Source organism: Leucoraja erinacea, chromosome 14 (assembly GCF_028641065.1).
Source record: "Leucoraja erinacea ecotype New England chromosome 14, Leri_hhj_1, whole genome shotgun sequence".
Lineage (NCBI taxonomy): Eukaryota > Metazoa > Chordata > Chondrichthyes > Rajiformes > Rajidae > Leucoraja > Leucoraja erinaceus.
The window spans coordinates 3,140,959-3,161,757 of record NC_073390.1 but is presented as its reverse complement, the minus strand read 5'-3'; the positions used below and the strand labels follow the sequence as shown (position 1 = coordinate 3,161,757).

General features: G+C 43.4%; 1 protein-coding gene across 1 annotated transcript in view; it reads right to left on the bottom strand.

The window, feature by feature from the left end:
• mccc1 (methylcrotonyl-CoA carboxylase subunit) overlaps positions 1-20,799 on the bottom strand; it is a 63,751-nt gene that overhangs the window by 22,100 nt on the left and 20,852 nt on the right. The window contains exons 8-12 of the mRNA XM_055645382.1: positions 20,617-20,728; positions 11,278-11,359; positions 6,979-7,106; positions 1,281-1,464; positions 1,022-1,131 (exon numbers count right to left, since the gene is read on the bottom strand). Of these exons, the coding sequence (XP_055501357.1) occupies positions 1,022-1,131; positions 1,281-1,464; positions 6,979-7,106; positions 11,278-11,359; positions 20,617-20,728 (616 nt within the window). The remainder of the gene's footprint in view (positions 1-1,021; positions 1,132-1,280; positions 1,465-6,978; positions 7,107-11,277; positions 11,360-20,616; positions 20,729-20,799) is intronic.

The following is a 20,799-nucleotide window of genomic DNA, read 5'->3' as shown; positions in this document are numbered from 1 at the left end:
CGGCCCACTACACCCACACTAACATTTGATCACCCCTTCACACTGGTTCTATGTTATCCCACTTTCTCATCCATACCCTCTACACTGGGGGCAATTTTGCAGAAGCCAATTAACCTACAAACCCACATGTCTTTGGGATGCGGACGAAAACCAGAGCACCCAGAGAAAACCCACGCGGTCACAGAGAATGCAAACTCCACATAGAGAGCACCCTAGGTCAGGATCGTACCCCGATCTCTGGCCTTGTGAAGCAGCGGCTTTATCAGCTGCGCTACTATGTTGTTCTAGTTGTTATAGTTGCTAAGTTATGCATCAAAATAGCTCTAAGTGGGCTGCGTAACAGTAAAGCTACTGCCTTACAGCACCAGATACCCAGTTTTGATCCTGACTACGGGTGCTGTCTGTACGGAGTTCGTACGTTCTCCCCGTGACCTGCGTGGCTTTTCTCCGAGATCTTCGGTTTCCTCCCACACTCCAAAAACGTACAGGTTTGTAGGTTAATTGACTTGGTATGAATGTAAATTTGTCCATAGTGTGTGTAGGGTAATGTTGTATCTCCAAACTAAACTAAACTAAACTAAACATTCTTTGGAAGAATGAAGTCTGAAGAAGGGTTTTGGCCCGAAACGTTGCCTATTTCCATCGCTCCATAGATGCTGCTGCACCCGCTGAGTTTCTCCAGCATTTTTGTGTACCTTCGATTTTCCAGCATCTGCAGTTCCTTCTTAAACACAAATGCTTTGGAATCTACTGTCCTTTTTGGCAACACTAACCAGTGTCCTTCAGAGTTCATACTTAGTTGCTATGCAATGAAAACGGGATAGAAATGTGATCCATTGATAAAAGATTTGAGAGGGTCATGATTAAGTAATTCTTCTTCCTCCTTTTAAAACCCCAGTGTGAATCATTAAGTTTGTATAATGGACTGCTCATACTAGATTATCTTCCCCTAGCAGAGATAAATGAACATGTACCAGTTGCAAAGGAACTGTCTCACAGCATAAACTGCCAGAGTACTTACATTGTACTGACGCAAACAGTATCTTAATTTATTTAATGCTGCCGTACGATCATCTCCCCAGACCACCAGTTTAGCAATCATTGGATCATAATGCACTGAAACTTCATCACCTAAATAAAAATGAAAGCATATGAACATCTATAGAAATAATCTATCTTCAAGAATAAAAATATTACTTCAGAGGGACTTACAATATTCTATAACAAAGACAATGTGCATGAAACATTGAAGTCGGGCAGTATTTGTGCATTCCCAATACCTTGTCTGACTCCAGTCTCAATTCTTATAGAAGCATCTGGTGCAGGTGTTGACAAATGCAGGAGAGGGCCGGCTCCTGGCATAAAGTTATTGTCTGGATCTTCAGCATAAATTCTTGCCTCAAATGCGTGACCTTTGATAGAAAGTTCTTCCTGTGACATTGGAAGTTTTTCACCAGCAGCAACCTGAAAGTTGTCACAAAATAAAACAAATTATTTTGATTCCCTCATCGACTACAGCTCAATGTTCAAAACACTATCACCCCTCCCAAACAGACAATCTAACTCAGAGAAGATAGGCACAAAATGCTGGAATAACTCAGCGGGACAGGCAGCATCTTTAGAGAGAAGGAATGGATGACGTTTATGGCCGAGACCCTTCTTCAGACTCGACCTGAAACGTCACCCATTCCTTCTCTCCCAGAGATGCTGCCTGTCCCGCTGAGTTACTCCAGCTTTTTGTGTCTCCCTTCGGTTTAAACCAGCATCTGCAGTTCCTCCCTGCACATCTAACGCAGAGAACTGGATCCCTGCTCATTCCTATGTAATTGGATCAGTGATTTTTTTTTACTGGAAGATCACAAGCATCAACACAGGAGCACCTCAAGGCTGTGCGCTCAGCCCCCTGCTCTTCTCTCACTATACCTGTGACTGTATAGCCTGATGCAATTCCAACACAATCTTTAAATCTGCTGACGATACCATTGTTATTGGATGAATAGCGGATAACAGCGAGTCAGAGTATGAGAGAGATTGAAAATCTGATTGAATAGTGCCAGAAGAACAATCTTGCTCGAAACCTCACGAGGGCAATGCCAGGTATCTACAAACCTGTGTTAATTGCTGGTATGGCAGTGGAGAGAGTCAAACTGGCCACTGTCACCACAGAGTTTACACACCCAATATATTTTTTCAATATTCTCTGCAAATCTGTCCTGGGCCCAGCATAGCACATCAATGCAATCACAAAGAAAGCTCTTCAATGCCTCTACTTGCTAAGCAGGGAGAGGGTCTTATGTTAACAGATGTCACTGTGACATCTACAAATTTTTGGAGTCACAATAGACGGATGATGTTGGAAAATGGAACAAAAAGAAAAACTAGAGGGTCAGGCAGAATCTGTGGAAGAAAATAAAGAGATGACGTTTTGGGTCAAATTGAAACAGTAGAGGGGAGTTAGCTAGTATAAAAATGTGGGGGTTTGGAGCCTGAAGAAGGGTCACGACCCAAAACTGTGAATTCTGTGGAATTCTCTGCCTCAGTCTCAGAGTGTGGTGGAGGCAGGTTCTCTGGATGCTTTCAAGAGAGAGCTAGATAGGGCTCTTAAAAATAGTGTTGTCAGGGGATATGGGGAGAAGGCAGGAATGGGGTACTGATTGGGGATGATCAACCATGATCACATTGAAGGGCCGAATGGCCTACTCCTGCACCTATTGTCTATTTTCTAAACGTCACCCATCCCTTCTCTCCAAAGATGCTGCCTGTCCTGCTGCGTTACTGCAACTTTTTTAGTCTATCTTCGGTTTAAACCAGCATCTGCAGTTCCTTCCTACTTAAAAATGTGGGGGTTTGGTAGGGTAGGAGCCAACAGGTGGATCCAGGTGAGGAGGGAAGTGTGGAAATAGCAACAGAAGCTGGGAGGTCATAGCTAGATACGACAAAGGCCTGTGATTGATAGAATTTGATAGGAAAGGAATGTGAATCATGGAAAAAAATAAGGGAAAAAATGGGCAGTTGGCAGAGGAGAAAGGCCAACGTGGGTGGAATATGGGGGTAATGGATAGAAAGAACGGATGGGAGGGGAAAGAAACTGGGCGATAGTGGGCTGGGAAATGTGGGTGAAAACAATGTGTGGAAGGGATCTGGGAAGATCAGGAGACAGAAAGGGACAGTGGGAGAGCAGGTTACGTGAAATTGCAGAATTCAATGTTCATGCCACTAAGCTATATGCTGCCCAGCAGAATATGGGGTGCTGTTCTTCTAGTTTTCATTTTTGTCTCACCATAGCAGTGGAGGAAGCTGAGGATGGATAGGCCAGTGTGGGAAAGGGATGGGGAATTAAAATAGTGAGCAACTGGGTGCTCCAGGTGGAAATGCCAGATAGAGTACAGGTACCTCGTCTGCGCTAGGCGTCACTGATGTGGAAGAAGCCACCGAGAGCACCAAATGTAATAGACCAGGTGGAGGAAATGCAGGCGAATCTCTGCCTTGACTGCACACTTAGCTCTGGAATTGCCCCCATTTGATTGTTTAGTTAGTGTTGTTTCATAGAAACATAGAAAATAGATGCAAAAGTAGGCCATTCGGCCCTTCGAGCCAGCACCGCCATTCAATGTGATCATGGCTGATCATCCCCAATCATTACCCCGTTCCTGCCTTCTCCCCATATCCCCTGACTCCGCTATTTTTAAGAGCCCTATCTAGCTCTCTTTTGAAAGCATCCAGAGAACCAGCCTCCACCGCCCGCAGAGGCAGAGAATTCCACAGACTCACCACTCTCTGTGAGAAAAAATGTTTCCTCGTCTCTGTTCTAAATGGCTCACTCCTTATTCTTACTCTTATTCTTATTCTTACTCCTTACCCCGTTCCGGCTTTTTCCCCATATCCCTTGATTCCCTTCGCTCTAAGAGCTAAATCTAACTCTCTCTTGAAAACATCCAGTGAATTGGCCTCCATGGCAAAAATAGAAAAAAAAACATAAATGGTGCATCAGTTTCAAAATTTAAAGTCAGTAAATGTATAAGACTAATCTGGAAAACCATTGAACCTTACAACAGCATCCAGCTACCAAAAAACATCTAAGTTAAAAGGTAAAGGCTTGTATTGTTATAAAGAGATTAATGTGAAAAACATTCTGAAGTAATCTGCAAGGGATAGTTCTGATTATCAGCTTCTGGGAAATATGTTACCAAAATGGTTTCTGGATGAAGGAGTCCAATGTTACTGTTTGCCACTGCAACAGCATGCAATCTGCTAAAACACAGAATGCTGGTGGAACTCAGTGGGTTAGGCAGCATCCATGAAGGGAATGGACAGATGACGTCTTGTGTGGGGACTGTTCTCCAGACTTTAGACTTCACCGAACCAGGTCCTTCGGCCTACCGAGTCAGTGCCGACCAGTGATAACCCCGTACACTAACACTATCCTACACACTAGGGAATATTTACCAAAGCCAGTTAACCTACAACCCGGTATGTTTTTGGAGTGTGGGAGGAAACCGGAGCGCTCGGAGAAACCCCACACGGTCGCAGGGAGAATGTACAAGCTCCATACAGACAGCATCCGTAGTCAGGATCAAATCCGGGTCTCTGGCGCTGTAAGGCAGCAACTCTACCGCTGCGGCACTGTGCCACAGACCGGTTGGAATAAGGGGAAGAAAGCTGGGAAAGAGAGGTACGGGCGGGAGAAACCCTTGGAAGTGATATGTGGTCAGAGGTGAAGGAGGGGTTGATTGACAGAGAAGTGGAGTAAGGTGATTTAAAAGGGTGTCAGATAAGGAGAACAGAGGAGTGAATGTAAAGCCCTAGGAAGGAATATGCGTGGAAGTTGTTGGGGACAGTGGGGATAAATGGGAAATGGGAAATCGGAGGGTGGGATATAAGGAAGTGGGGAAAGGAGCTAGGTGACTGGTGGGGGGAAAGATGGTGAAGGAAATGCATGGGCACCAGAGTGAGGTGGGCATGGGAGAGAGGGGACGAAAGCAGGGTTATTACAATAAAATAGAGATTTCAAAGTTCATACCGTTGGGTTGTAAACCACCCGGGGAATATGAAGTGGAAGTATTTGGAGAACAGTCACCTAGTCTGCGTTTGGGTCTTGCCGATGTAAAGGAGGCCACAACAGGCAAACCTAATACAGTAGACCAGGTTGGAAGAGGTGCATTTGTACCTCTGTCTCACCTGGAAAGTCTGCTGGGGTTCCTGAATGGAATTGAGAGAGGAGACTTATGGACATCTCCGAGGAAAATTCCCTGGGGAGGGGGCACATTGGGTGAAGGGTTGAGTGAACTGAGGAGTTGCAGAGGAAGTGGTCTCTACGCAAAGTGGAAAGGGGTGGGAATGGAAAGGTATGACTGGTGGTGGGGTCACATTGGAGAATGATGTGTTGGATGCCGAGGCCCTTGGGTGAAAGGTAAAGATCAGCGGTCCTCTATTCTTGCTCCATCTTGGAGGAGGGTTAGGAAGAGCAGAACTATGGCACACGGAGGAGGTGAAGGTTCCAGCCACAACAGCAGGAGGGAAACCACGTTTGGTGAAAAAACAATCAGATGGCCTAGAGTGGAAAGCCTCATCTGATGTGGTGGAGACTGAGAAATTGAGATTAAGGGATGGCGTCCTTTCAAAGAGGCTGGGTGGGAAGAGGTGCAGGTAAGGTAACCGTGTCTCCTACGATAAGAGACAGAAATTTAAAAAGGGATGAGTCAGAGATAGTCCAAGTGAATTTGAGGGCAGAGTGTAAGTTAGTTGTAAAGTTGATGTGAACAATGGATACAGGATGTACCCCTGATGCAGCCGTCAATGTAGTGGAGAAGGCGTTGGGGAATGGTGCTGCGGTACGTTTTGAACAACGAATGTTCAATGTAACGCACAAAAAAACAGGCAAAGCTGGGGCCCATGCTCCATCTTTGACTTGAAAAAAGTGAGAGGCATTAAAAGAGAAGTTCAGTGCTTCCCGATGTGGCTCCTTTACATTGGCAAGACCAAGCATAGTCCAGGCAACCATTTCATCGAATACTTGCATTCTGTCCGTCAAGGCCGGTTCGATCACCCAGATGCTAAAAATGTCAACTCCCATTTCAATATCCAATACAACATTTCTGATCTTGGCCTCCTCCATTACCAGTATGAGGCCACATGCAAATTGGACGAACAGCACCTTAAATTGCATCTGGGTCGCTGACAACCCAATGGTATGAACACCAAATTCTCCAACATTCAGTAATGCACCACCTACGCCCTCTTTCTCTTCTGTGCCCCTTACCACTGTGGTGGGCACTGATTTCTCCCACCCCCAGTCCTTCCCCCTCCTTCAAACACTCATCTTCCATCCCAGGGACCCCCATTTTTGTTTTAACCATATAACTTCTCCTTCCCCACCCCCTGGCCCCTTCCACCTATTTCTCCACCTCCAACTTCTCCTTATCTGACACCCCGTCGTCTCATTTTCACCTCTACCCTTTGTCACTTACACCCACCCTCACTTAGGCTTTGTCCTGCTCCCATCTCTCTTTTCCAGCATTCTCCCCCTTACTCCAAACAGTCTGAAGAGTCCTGACCCAAAGACATTGTTTTTAATTGTCTGTTCCTTCCATTTCTGTTAAGTTCTTCCATAACATTGTCTTTAAGATTTCAGCATCTTTTGTTTCTTGTGTCTCTAAGCAATTTTCTAATCCAGTCTTTCTCTTTTAAGTGTAAATCTCCAAGGTATTATTACATCTTGGAGTATTTGATACTGCCATGTCAATGGCTGATTAAATAATAGTGCATGACATTATCTTGTAACAGTAAAGCGTTTGACGGCAAAACAACAGTGAAACTGGTAATCTTTAGATATCTTAGAGCATGTCCACGCTCATTGACACAACCATAATTTAAGACCAAAACATTTAATCGTCATTCCGCTCAGCTTTCCTGTAGTTTTGACCTTTAGGTTTAAGCTCAATAGAATGTACATCCGGGCAACCATGTGTTCTCACCTACCCGGAGCTGCCACTCAACAAGGTCAGTTCCCGTTATCATCTCTGTGACTGGATGCTCCACCTGCAGCCTCGTGTTCATCTCCATGAAATAAAAATTATGTTGAGAATCCATGATGAATTCCACTGTCCCTGTGAAGCAATTTATAATGATTAAAAATGCAATTTCCCCCACACGTTTCCACAACACTTGTGATTCTAACCACTATTGGCAAAAAGACACATAGCTTTAATTAGATCTTTTTCAACATTCTAATCATCCCAATATTTTGGAGATAAAATTTACTGCAACATTTACTGCAACATAAAATAAGAAGGTATTTTTATCTCGACATTCCGCAAATTAAAAAAACAAATTGCAGAATGGTGTGAAGCAAGCAGATCAAACAAGGCTTAAAAGGAATCTGTATAGGGACTATAGACACAAAATGCTGGAGTAACTCAGCGGGACATGCAGCATCTCTGGAGAGAAGGAATGGGTCTGAACCCAAAGCATCACCTATTCCTTTTCTCCAGAGATGCTGCATGTCCAGCTGAGTTACTCCAGCATTCCGTGTCTATCTTCGGTGTAAACTAGCATCTGCAGTTCCTTCCTAAACTCTGTAAACGGAAGTTTAGTTTTAAAAATTACATTAAAAAGAGATACTGGAAAATAAACAGTTGCACTTGCATTTTATAGTGCTTGTTTTACATTATATCCTCAAGAAGAAACTGAAAAGCTGGACTCAATTTATGATTAAAGAATTTATCAAATGCATAAATGATAAGGTGAAAAATACATAAATGACAAATGTAACACCAAGATATTCATCAATGTAACTGTTGAACATTGGTCTACACAGAGAAATAATTTACAAAATGAATTGAATAAAAAGTTTATCTGCCTCATTTAGAGCACTATTTAGCTGCAAAACTAAATAAAAGTAAACTAAATCACCCCGATTGTGAAGTGCTGTTAAACATGTACAGCAAATCCTAGTAAAATGCTTTTGTTGGGACCTATCCAAGAATTGTGAGACAGTGAGAACATTTCTATGGACACCGTTACACAGGATACCATCTATATTACATTCTTTCAAGGAGGGCACTGCATGAATAAAACTTGAATGAAAAAGCTAGAAATTTCTGAAATGTAACTGATCAAGGTGAAATGTTAACTCTCTTTTCCCACAGATGCTTCCAAAAATGCCCAATGTTTCCAGTATTTTCAGTTTATTTTTCATTTCAGACTTTGAGCAACTGCAGTTTTTTTACTTTTATTTAATCTAAAGGGAGCTTGTTCAGTTATGTCAAAGTACATTTTACAGATCATATTTTTAAAACAGAAAATTTCAATTCCCCTTAAATGCACGGTGTGGCACGGTGGCGCAGCAGTAGAGTTGCTCCCTTACAGTGCTCCCAGCACCCGAGACCCAGGTTCGATCCCGACTACGGATGCTGTCTGTACGGAGATTGTACGTTCTCCATATGACCGCGTGGGATTTCTCCGAGATCTTCGGTTTCCTCCCACACTCCAAAGCCACACAGGTTTGTAGATTAATTGACTTGGTATAGGTGTAAATTGTCCCTAGTATGTGTAGGATAGTGTAAAATGTACGGGGGTCACTGGTCAGCGTGGACTCAGTGGTCCGAAGGACGAGTTTCCACACTAATCACTAAATGATTAACAAAATATGAAGGCAGTCACCATAGTTAGATATTGAAATTGCAACGTAAGTTTTAATTTTCTGGACTATTTCTGAAACATGGAGGAAAGTTTCATAAAAGAAATAGGAGATAGATTTTTAACACAGAATAAGTACAATTTTAATATCGACATCCAGGGCCCAATATAAATTAATTCACCACCAACATTGATATATATTGACATATATCAACATATCATCAACCATCATACTCCTGATCCTACTTACAAATCTCATGGGTACATGGATCTAATCTTTCAAACTTACAAGAGACCTTAATTTTAATGTTTTAATCAACCCGTGTGACCATAATTTTGATATTCATTTGTCACAAATGTGCCTCCAATTGATGTTAAAACATTGGTGGCATTACTTACACAGGGAGTAAGAATTAAATAGTGGAAATAAAGTACTTTCAAAAATACTTTCATTGTAGTTATATACAGTATATTGATGGGATTCTCTGCTAATACTAAAATGAATATTTCTGAAAAAAGTAGATAAATTCAAGCCTTTGTGCACAACACTATACACTCCATTCTAAAAACAGTAATGGTGAAAACATACCACATGCCAGTGTTAAAAGTGACGTCAAGCTCATAGTTTAAACACAGTGAAGTTCTCTAAAGGTTTTCTGTACTGGATTTAAAAAATATTTATCTTCTTTAACTCTGAATCTATTTATTTATATCGTTTTCATATTTTGCAATGGAAACAACACTGACTAAACAATCAAACGGGAGAATTTCAGAGTTACGTTTATTTGCAAGCTCTTCATTTTTTTCATCACTATTTTATGGACATACAAGTGACGACACAGCCAGAACAAGTCTCTCATTTATCCAGCAACTTTAATGTCATAAAACAGTCAAGATGTTAATCAGGAGTGTCCATAATATCTAATTGAAACCACAAAAAGGTAAAGCAGGGCAGCTAATCAAACCACCTGGTCAAAGAGATAGGATGTTTTACCAAAGGAGAGAGGGAGTGAAATAGAGCTGTTGAGAGAGAAAAATCTGCAACAAAGGCAAGTCAGCTTCCTGCAGAGCTGCTCATGTGCAGACTTGTGGAATGCACATGATGCCAGAATTCAAGGAGCTAAGATCTTTGACTGGTCGTAGAGCTGAAGGAAGCTACAGAGATTGGGTTAGGATTCTTTGGGGAGCTCGGGGGAGGTAAGGTCATGGAAGGATTTTGAATACAAGGATTTAGGGTCAGGAACAATCTTGTCAGTGGGAGAGATGTACTGAAGCTGCTACAAGTTAATGTGTAGGTTATGGAGTTGTCGATGAGAATAGTTAGATTGTAAAAAGTGAGAGGCTGGTCAAGAGGGAATTACAATGGTACAGAGGCACAGTTGATGATTTCACCACAGATGCATCAGACATGGGTGATATTATTGAGCTGAAACAGGTTATCTTGTTGATGGAAGGTTGATACGCCAGGATATCTAAGTTTCCTTAAACATGTTTTAGTACTTCTATACGAACACAAGGGACTCTTCATTGGTGGTACCAATTTTCACCCTGCTCTCACTCACCTCGATTCGTCTCTCCTTTTCTTGACTATCACACACAAGAGGCTCCACACCAATGTTCTCTACAACCCTAATGAAACCCGCAGCTGTCTTGACTTACACCTCCTCATATTTGGTTCCAGTCAGGACTCCATATCGTTCTCCCAGTTTTGCCTGCTGTGCTATATCTGTCCTCATGGCGACACTTTCCATACTAGTGCCGTGATGTCTCCCTTCCACCTTAACAGTGGCTTCTCCCCAGCAGTGTGGATAGGCCTCTCAATTGCATCTGTTCCATCTCAGCTCTAACCTTCCCCCTCTCCTCTCCCCCACCTACATCCGGGTTTGAGTTCCCCTCGTCCTCACTTTTCACGTCAACAGGCTTCATATTCAATGATTATCCATAATTTATACCTCCTATAATGAGATGCCCCCACATCCTCTTTCAGCATCTTGACTTGTCCTTCTCTAATGCTAAAGCCTCTTCCAGCTCCACATCTCCAGCTCTAGCTTCTTGATCATCCTGACATAAATCACTTACAATGGTGGCTGTCTTCTGTTGCCGATGTTAGACACAGAGTACTGGGACAGGCAGCATCTCTGGAGGGAAGGAATAGGTGACGTATCGAGTCGAGTCCCTTCTTCGGCTTCTGTTGCCGATGCCTAGTCTCTAACTTAAGGAATACCATTTCTGAGCCTCTCCCTCTCTTCTGCTTTTCACCTACTTTTTAAACCAACACTTTGATTCTCAGTCTTAATACCTCATATGTGGCTTGGTGTCAAATTTTCTTTGGTGATGTTCCTGAGAAGCAACATGGAATATTAAAGGCATTGTTTAAAGCTGTTTTTCTGCTCAGATCGTAATAGGCCTGAAAACATACCACGCACAGATATATAATAAACAAAAATTCAATAACTACAAGTGCAAAATATTCATAATTCAACCTATAACTGTCCAATATTCATAGTTGAAGTTTGTGTTGTGTAGTGCTCAAGAGTCTGATTGTTGGTAGAAAGGAGCAATTCTTGAACCTGGTGGACTACTTACGGCATCTTTCAATTTAAGCAAGAGTATGATCATGACTTTTGGTGCTTTACTTACCAGCTCCAACATAATTTACAGCTTTAGCCGCCTGGACTGCAGCTTCACCAAGTCTTCTCCTCACCTCAGGACTAATTCCAGGCTACAATTTTAAAATAGCAAATAGAAGAAAAAGTATTTGTAGTTTGCATCCATTACAATTGACGAGAAACATTAAGCTTTACTTTAGCAAAGATACAATAGTACAACGGAAAATCACAAAAACCCTGAAACGTTAACTCCATTTACTTCCTGACTGTTGCACTATTTGCTGAGTATTTCCAGCATTTTTTATGTTTTTACTTTGAAATAGCACAGTAGCTATTCGACTGAACTAGTAATGCAAAGGTCTAAATTAATAACCCAGAGGAGCCAAGCTGGAGAATTTGAATAGCATTTAACAAGGTAACTGAAAATAAATAGCTACTAGTAAAACTGACCATGATCGACAATGTTCATTAGGCTGCACATGATTGCAGTACCACATCTACATTGTTGACTATCTTTGAAGCAACACTCAAGGTTGTATAAACCACTCGCAGTTCGAGATACAACTTTCTCCACGAGCACCACAATCCTAGCGCATTTACGGACAAATAAAATATCCATGCTGTGCTTTCCAGCAACAATAATGTCACAAAAATACATTTTTTAAAACCTTTAACTATTATTAATTATTTTAAATATATATTTTAAGAAACAGAAGCATATCAACATTAATAGACAGATTAGTATGATTACATGTATGATAATTTCAGTATTGTATAAAACATCCCTAAAAAAGTTGTATTTAAAAGCAAATCCAAGAACTAGAATTGTCATGTTTAAAACATTTTTCTCTGAGGGTGTTGTTCTTTCAAAAGTTATGTTTTCCTTCAGTGTCCCAATTTTCCACAGCCCCGATTTGCAGGAACAGGAATGCAGCTTGCTACCCAATTCAGACAAGCCTGCAGTTGAGACCATTCTATGGGGATTTATGTAAGTGAAGCATAAAGATTGTACCTTCCACTTCACCTTCCCTTGGCGGGGAAGCAACTACTGTAGTTTCTGCCAAATGCTCGACAACATGCCATAAAACTCTTTTCATTTGTAAGAATCCTGCAGAAATTATACAAAATTGCACCAGGGAAAAGAGTGAGCTGCTCAAAGCTGCTGAGCACTGAAATCTAGCAGTGACTCTCAAATTTTTGACTAGTGCAGAAACCTTAGCTATGATCAGAAGTGTAAACGGAACAAATGAAGTCGAAAATATTTTAGATTTTTTAAATATCAGGTGCTGTTCCTCCAGTTTACGTGTGGCCTCACTCTGGCAATGGAGGAGGCCCAGGACAGAAAGGTCAGTGTGGGAATGGGAAGGGGAGTTCAAATGGTTGGCAACCCGAAGATCTGGTAGGCCAAGTGCAAGTGTTGAGTGAAATGGTTGCCAAATCCTTTCACCCCACCCCCCCCAGCTTCTGCATCCAACGCATCATCCTCCGACATTTCCGTCACCTCCAATATGATCCCACCAGCAATCCCATCTTCCCATCTCTAGCCCTCTCCGCCTTCCCTGGTGACCACTCCCTCTGCAATTCCTTGTTTTACCCATCAACATCGCCCTTCCCCAGGTATTTTCCCCAGCAACTGCAGGAGATGCAACACTTGCCTCTATACCTCCTCCCTGGACTCCATCCAGCGACCCCAGCTGCCCTTCCAGATGAATCGGAGGTTCACGTGACCTCCTCTAACCTCATCTACTGCATTTGGTATTTACGATGTGGGTTCCTGTACTTCGGCGAGACCAAGTGTAGATTCGGCACTCATTTCACTCAACACTTGCACTTGGCCTACCAGATCTTCCGGTTGCCAACCATTTGAACTCCCCTTCCCTTCCCATTCCCACACTGACCTTTCTGTCCTGGGTCTCCTCCATTGCCAGAGTGAGGCCACACATAAACTGAAGGAACAGCACCTGATATTATGGGTAGCTTACACCCCAAAGCTATGAACATTGAATTCTACTATTTTAAGTAGTCTCTAACAACCTCATTCCCTCCCTCTGCATTCTTCCCCACATCCCATCTCCCCCTCCCTCCCCTTACTCCACCCCACCTGGCCTCACACCTATTTATCCCCTTCCTACAATCCTTCCCGTGGTTTCACAATTCGCAACTCTTCAATCCTTTTGTCTCACACCTTCTATTTAATCTCTGGCCTTTTTACAACCATCTGCTGTCAATCACCCCCCCCCCCCCCCCCCCCCCCCCCCCCCCCCCCACCTATTAACTGCCATGTTCGGTCTTGCCCCTCCACTCTTCTGGCTTTCATTCCCACCCCACCCCACAATCAGTCTGAAGAAGGGTCCCAACCCGAAACATCACCTATCCATGCTCTCCAGGATGCTGCCTGACCTGCTGAGTTCCCACAGCACTTTGCCTCTTTTTTGTAAACTGCAGGGGATTGCATATACATGAGGTCTGTGTCTCGTTCCAGAATCCCATCCAATGGGAGGAAAAGGAATGCTTACTGAATCTGTAGAGGATTGTAAAATGTCCCATAGGATTTTTTTTTTTTAACGGATTACAATCATAATGTTTTAAAGCGTTCTGATGAAGGTTCTTGGCCCAAAACGTTACCTATTCCTTTTCTCCAGAAATGTTGCCTAATTCGCTGAGTTACTCCAGCTCTGTGTGTCTATCTTCAGTTTAAACTAGCATCTGCAGCTCCTTCCTACACTTAATGCTCTAAAACGCTTTAAAAATGAAGAATATTCGTTAGATGTTCTGTGTCTTTTTTCCTTTTTTCTTTTTCTTTTTTTATTTTGTATGAATTTGTGACATTGAATCTATTCAATTAATTTGATCAATTTCTGTAAAGCACTTTGGTTCGAAGTGATTTTGTTTAAAAGTGCTATTCTGCTTTGTAGATTATGAGTTGAGTCAAAGGTAGAATTCAAATTTACTGCAGTTTTGCAAACCCATCTGTGCTAGCCAGGTTTTATAGTGGAGCTAAACCCATCTGCCTACATTTGGCCCATACACCCTCGAACCCTTTCCTATCGACATACCTGTCTAAATGTCCTTTAAATGGTGTCATTGTACCCGCCTCTACAGCTCCCTCTGGCAACTCATTTCATAACTGCACTGTTAGGAATTAATCAGTGGCTATCTTCATGGTCGGCCGGGGAGCGGCAGTTGAAGGAGTGAGCGGGGGAATTGGCTGCAGAAAGGTAAACCCTTGGTGAGGTTTTTCAGTGCGGGACATTTAAAAACCAGTCAGGGCCAGCCTGCAACTCTTACCTTCAAGGTCGGCAGAGGAATGGCAGTTCAAGGAGCGAGTGTGGGGATTGGCTGCCAAATCTAAATTAGTAAATTAGTTAATTGATCAGCAAATAACAGTAGGGCACGGTCTAGGGGAGTGGGTTTGTTGAGGTGAAGTGCTTTGGGAGGTGGAGTGTGAGTCTGTGTCTCAAGGGTCATTGGTAAGGTGGCTGAGCCAAGGAGGCTACACTTGAATCGGTTCTGTGTGTGTCTGATATTAAACTTGTGACTTTCTGCAGTGCATGAGGAGGCTATCGGCAGCAGAGAAGGGAGTAGTAACTTTGAGTGTGTCTCATTCATTATTTGTGATTTTGTCCACTGAAGTAATGGCGGGCAAGTTGTTACAGTGTCTCTCTTGTAGAATGTGGGAAGTCAGGGACACTGCTGGTGCCTCTGACAACTACACCTGTGGAAATTGTGTCCAGGTGCAGCTCCTGAAGGAACTGGAGCAACAGCCGGATGAACTCAGGATTGTCAGGGAAACCAAGTTTCCTGGACAGGACCTACCGTTGTCACACCGAGGATACAGGAAGAGCGAAGGTGCGTGACAACGAGGAAGGGAAGTAAACATGGAGTGCAGGAGCCCCCGGTGCCTAAACCTATTGAAAACAGGTACAGCCTCTTGGGGGCTGTCGGAGCAGACAACACGACTAGATTGAGTGGTAGCCTGCAACTCTTACCTTCAAGGCTGTGACTCCAACCCTGGTGCCGAGGCTCAACAGGGAAGAGTGACGTCAGGCAGTGCCATAGTGGTGGGAGACTCGATAGAAACATAGAAACATAGGTGCAGGAGGAGGCCATTCGGCCCTTCGAGTCAGCACCGCCATTCATTGTGATCATGACTGATCGTCCCAAATCAATAACCCGTGCCTGCATTCTCCCATATCCCTTGACTCCACTAGCCCCTAGAGCTCTATCTAATTCTCTCTTAAATCCATCCAGTGACTTGGCCTCCACTGCCCTGTGGCAGGGAATTCCACAAATTCACAACTCTCTGGATGAAAACGTTTTCTCTCACCTCAATCTTAAATGGCTTCCCCTTTATTCTAAGTCAGACTTATTCTAAGTCAGAGATAGTCAGAGGTGCGAACAGGAGATTCTGCGGCACAGGCGAGACTCCAGGATGGTGTGTTGCCTCCCTGGTGCCAGGGTCGGAGTGACTGCACAGCATCCTCAAGAGTGAGGGGGAGCAGCCGGAGGTTGTTGTGCATGTTGGCATGAATGATATAGGTCAGAAGAGGAAGGAGGTTCTGCAACAAGAATTTGCGGAATTGGGTGGAAGACTGAAAGGCAGGACCTGCAGGGTAGTGATCTCAGGATTGCTTCCAGTACCTCGTGCTAATGAAGGTAAGAACAGAAAGATCGGGGAAATGAATGTGTTACTGAAGAGTTGGTGTAGGGGGTAGGGATTCGGATTTCTGGATCATTGTGATCTCTTCTGGGGCAGGGGTGACCTGTACAAAAGGGACGGGGTGCACCTTAACTGGAAGGGGACCAATATCCTAGCGGGCAGGTTTGCTAAAGCTACACGGGAGGGGTTAAACTAGATTGGCAGGGGGTGGGATCTCGTGCAGGATAGAGGCATGTGAGAGGCTAGAATTTGGTATGGAGGGTGGTGCGGGAAAGGTTAGTGGACAGAATAGGCAGGTGAAAAGCGGAGAGTGAGTAAGGAGGGTTGGTTTAAACTGCACCTATTTTAATGCAAGGGGCCTGACGGGTAAGGCAGATGAGCTTAGGGCATGGATAGGTACGAGCAACTGGGACGTTGTAGCCACGACTGAAACCTGGTTAAGGGAGGGGCGGAACTGGCAGCTCAATGTTCCGGGGTACGGGATGCTTCAGGAGGGACAGGGGTGAGGGAAAAAGAGGGGGGTTGCTTTGTTGGTTAAGGAGGATGTCATGGCAGTGTTCAGAGGTGACATTACAGATGGTTTGTCTAGTGAGGCTATATGGGTGGAGCTGAAGAACAAGAAAGGGATGATCACCTTGTTGGGGGTGCACTACTGACCCCCGAATAGTCAACAGGAATTAGAAGAACAAATGTGCCAGGAGATTGCACACAGCTGCAGGTCAAATAAGGTTGTTGTAGTAGGGAATTTTAACTTTCCCAATATCGACTGGGAAAATCGTAGCGTGAAGGGTTTAAATGGGGTGCAATTCCTCAAAAATGTTCAAGAGAGTTTACTTAAGCAGTATTGAGGCCCCCACACGTGAGAGGGCAATGTTGGATCTAGTATTGGGAAATTGGGAAGGGCAAGTTAATGAAGTGTGTGTGAAGGAGCCATTTGAAACCAGTGACCACAGTTTGATTAAGTTTAAGATAGTTACAGATAGGGACGGAGAGGGTCCACGTGTTAAAATGCTCAACTGGGGTAAGGTCAACTTTGAGGGTATGAGAGAAGGTCTCGCTCAAGTTGACTAGAGCAGGTTATTTGGGGGGAAAGGCCAAGTGGGATGTTTAAAAGTGTGCTGCTGAAAGCTCAGGTTGTGTACGTCCCCGTTAGAGTGAAGGGCAAAGCAGGCAAACGTAAGGAAGCTTGGCTGACGAGGGAAATTGAGGTGTTGGTCAAAAACAAGAAGGATGCATGGGACAGGTGTAGGCAGCTGGGATCAAGTGTATCCATGGAGGAGTTTCGGGAACTAAGGAGTAAAATGAAAAAGGAGATCAGAAGGGCAAAAAGGGGCCAGGAGATATGGTGGGTAGCATTAAGGACAATCATAAAAGATGTTATAAATACATAAGGGGGAAATGGGTAACTAGAGAGAGAGTGAGACTTCTCAGGAATCAGTGGTTACCTCTGTGTGGAGCCAAAGAAAACGGGTAAGGTCCTAAATTAGTATTTCTGCTCTGTATTTACTGAGGAGAAAGGCAGGATGTAGAACTTTGGGGCAGTCAATGGAAGTGTCTTGAGAGCAGTCGGTGTTACCGTCGAAGAAATACTGAAGGTACTGTCGTATATGAAGGCAGACAAATCTCCACGACCTGATTAGATCGGGTAGATGCACAGTCTCTTGCCCAGAGTAGGGGAATCATGGACCAGAGGACCTAGGTTCAAGGTGAAGGGGGGAAAAAATTGAATAGGAATCTGAGGGGTAACTTTTTCACACAAAGGGTGGTGGGTGTATGGAACAAGCTGCCAGAGGAGGTAGTTGAAGCTGGGATTATCCCATTGTTTAAGAAACAGTTAAACATGTATGATAGGACAGGTTTGGAGGGATATGGGCCAAGTGCAGCAAGTGGGACAGTGTGGGCTTGTTGGGCCGAATGGCCTGTTAACACACTGTATCACTCTATAATCTATAAGATTTTGTGGAAATAACAGCCGATTATTCAAAACAAGAACCATTTTTCAAAATGTGTTGGAAGGAACTGCAGATGCTGGTTTAGACACAAAAAGCTGGAGTAACTCAGCGGGTCAGGCAGCATCTCTGGAGAGAAGGAATGTGTGATGTTTCGGGTCAAGACCCTTCTTCAGACTGAAAGTCACGGGATAGGGAAACGAGAGATATAGACAATGACATAGAGAGATATAGAACAATGAATGAAAGATATGCAAAAATGTAACGATGATAAAGGCCATGTTAGATGTTTGTTGGGTGAGAAAGAGAAGCTGGTGGAACTTGGGTGAGGGAGGGTTGGAGAGAGAGGGATTGCAGGTGTTACTTGAAGTTGTAGAAATCAATATTCATACCACTGGGTTGGAAGCTGCCCAAGCAAAACATGAGAGGCTGTTCCTCAAATTTGCATTTCTCATCAGTCTTACAATGGAGGCTTAGGACAGAAAGGTCAGTTTGGGAATGGGAAGTGTTTGGCATCCGGGAGATCAGGTAGGTCCAGGCGGACTGAGTGAAGGTGTTCAGCGAAACGATCGTCCAGTTTACGTTTGGTCTCGCCGATGTATAAGATTCCATATCTTGAACAACGGATACAGTAGATGAGGTCTAAGTGAACCTCTGCCTAACCTGAAAGGACTGGCGGGGTCCCTGGACAATCGAGGGAGGAGGTGTAGGGACAGGTGTTGCATCTCCTGCGGTTGAACGGGAAGGTACCTGGGGAGGGGGTGGTTTGGATGGGAAGGGATGAGTTAACCAGGGAGTTGCAGAGAGAACAGTCTCTGCAGAAGGCAGAAAGGGGTGGAGATGGGAAGATGTTACTCGTGGTGGGATTCCATTAGAGGTGGCGAATGTTGGAGGATTATGTGCTGTATGCAATGGCTGATGGGGTAAAAAGCAAGGACTAGGGGGACTCTGTCCTTGTTGCGACTAGGAAGGGGAAGCAAGGGTGGAGCTGCAAGGGAGGAGACTCATCCATGATGGAAGAGGGGAACCCTCGTTCCCTAAAGAATTAGGACATCTCGGATGTCTTGGTATGGAACACCTCATCTTGGCACAGGTGTGGCTTAGACGGAGGAATCAGGAGTAGGAGATAGTGTTTTTTGCAGGAAGCAGGGTGTGAAGAAGTGTAGTCGAGAGAGTTGTGGGAGTCAGTGGGTCTGTAATAGACGTCAGTCGATAGTCTATCTCCTGTGATGGAGATGGTGAGATCAAGAAAGGAGAGGGAGGTGTCGGAGAGTTACTACAGTACTTTGTGCCCCTTTGAAGCTTCAGCTTAAGTTATTTTACTTGAAAGTGATAGAGGTGAAGAAAGCTTCCAGACCAGATGTATTTTGTCACTTGATACATCAAGCATGGTCACAGGCATATTTGTCTGTCTATTAATAATTGGGGTATTTGTGTACTCAAGAGAGTCAGCCCTCGCATTGCTAAGTTTGGGCATCTGGGTTGTCTGGCCAAAAGCTTTTAGACCATCCAGTTGAATTACTGTGCCCCAGCAAAGGTGTTTGAATGCTCTGATGGGTCGTGTCAGCTACAATATGTTCCCATTGTAAATATGTAATTCTGCAAAGTTATTTGTCTGCATTCAAAATGTTAAAACAATTATAGCCCTTGAATGTTAAATGCTAATTATATCCATTGAAACTGTAGTCAATCATTTATTTTTGTCTTTGTGTGCCTTTGAAACTGTAGTTAATCGTTTACTATTGCCTTTGTATTTAAAACATATACTCAATGTACTTTGAGTTTGGATATTCTACAGAGAGTGTCCAAGAGAATGCCTGTTTTTCTAGATGACAAAATGCTTTTATATCAACCAGCTTCAGCCTCTTGAGTGACTCGCATCGAAGGTCACAACATGCACTGCCCTCTGCATGAAGAAACTGCTCTTCACATCTCTTTTAAATCTTTTCCCTCTCACCTTAAACCTTTGTGTTGTTTTCCTAGACTCTTTTACACAGGGAAAAATGAATGTCACCATTCACCTCTCATGATAACTCAAGCCCTATAATTCTGGTAACATCCTGATGAATCTTTCTGGACCCTTTCCAGCTTAATGACAATCTTCCTACAGCAGAGCAACCAGATCTGCACACAATACTCCAAATGTGGTTTTCCCCTCAGGTTTCTGGACTCACCAAAGCATCTTGTTGAACATAATGTCTGGTATAAGCTGGTGCAATATGATATAAAATATAACATTTAAAAATATTCCTTGATATTTAAGAGTGATAACGGTGCAGTTTGAATAATAACAACAGAATTTGAGCAGATTTGTGAACTGGATTGCAACGAAATTGTCAACTAGATGCCTGGATCGCAATATATAACCCATTTCTACATAACTGAAAATATCTATGTCTAGAAGGATTTAGTTTTACTCTTGTCGAGTTATCCATATATTAAACCATTTGAAATACCTAAAACAAAGCTGAACTTTAAGAGCCTCCTCGAAAGTCTGCAAAGGATTGTAAATAGTGGAAACTCTCAGTTGAGGATTGGTTAGGTCCACACACTGGGCCACATTGTTCTGCGAGAAAGATTCCAGAAACATTATTTCCATTCAATATAACGTGTGCTTCAAATCTAACAACATTTTTGCATTGGTTTGGTTGATTTTGAATTGAATTCTGATGAAAAAAAATTCAATGCAATGGATCAGTTGCTCCAGCTAGTGACTTGTTAACAACTTAGACAGAAATGTTCATTCATGGAGATAATTTACCCCAGGTGCTTCTTCAATGATTTTTTGATGTCTCCTTTGTACACTGCAGTCTCTCTCAAACAAATAGACAGCATTGCCATGCTGGTCCCCAAAAACCTGCACTTCTACATGTCTGTAGCAAATGGAAAACAAATATCTGTTAGCCACCAGAACACGATAGTCCCTGCACAAAGATACATCCCA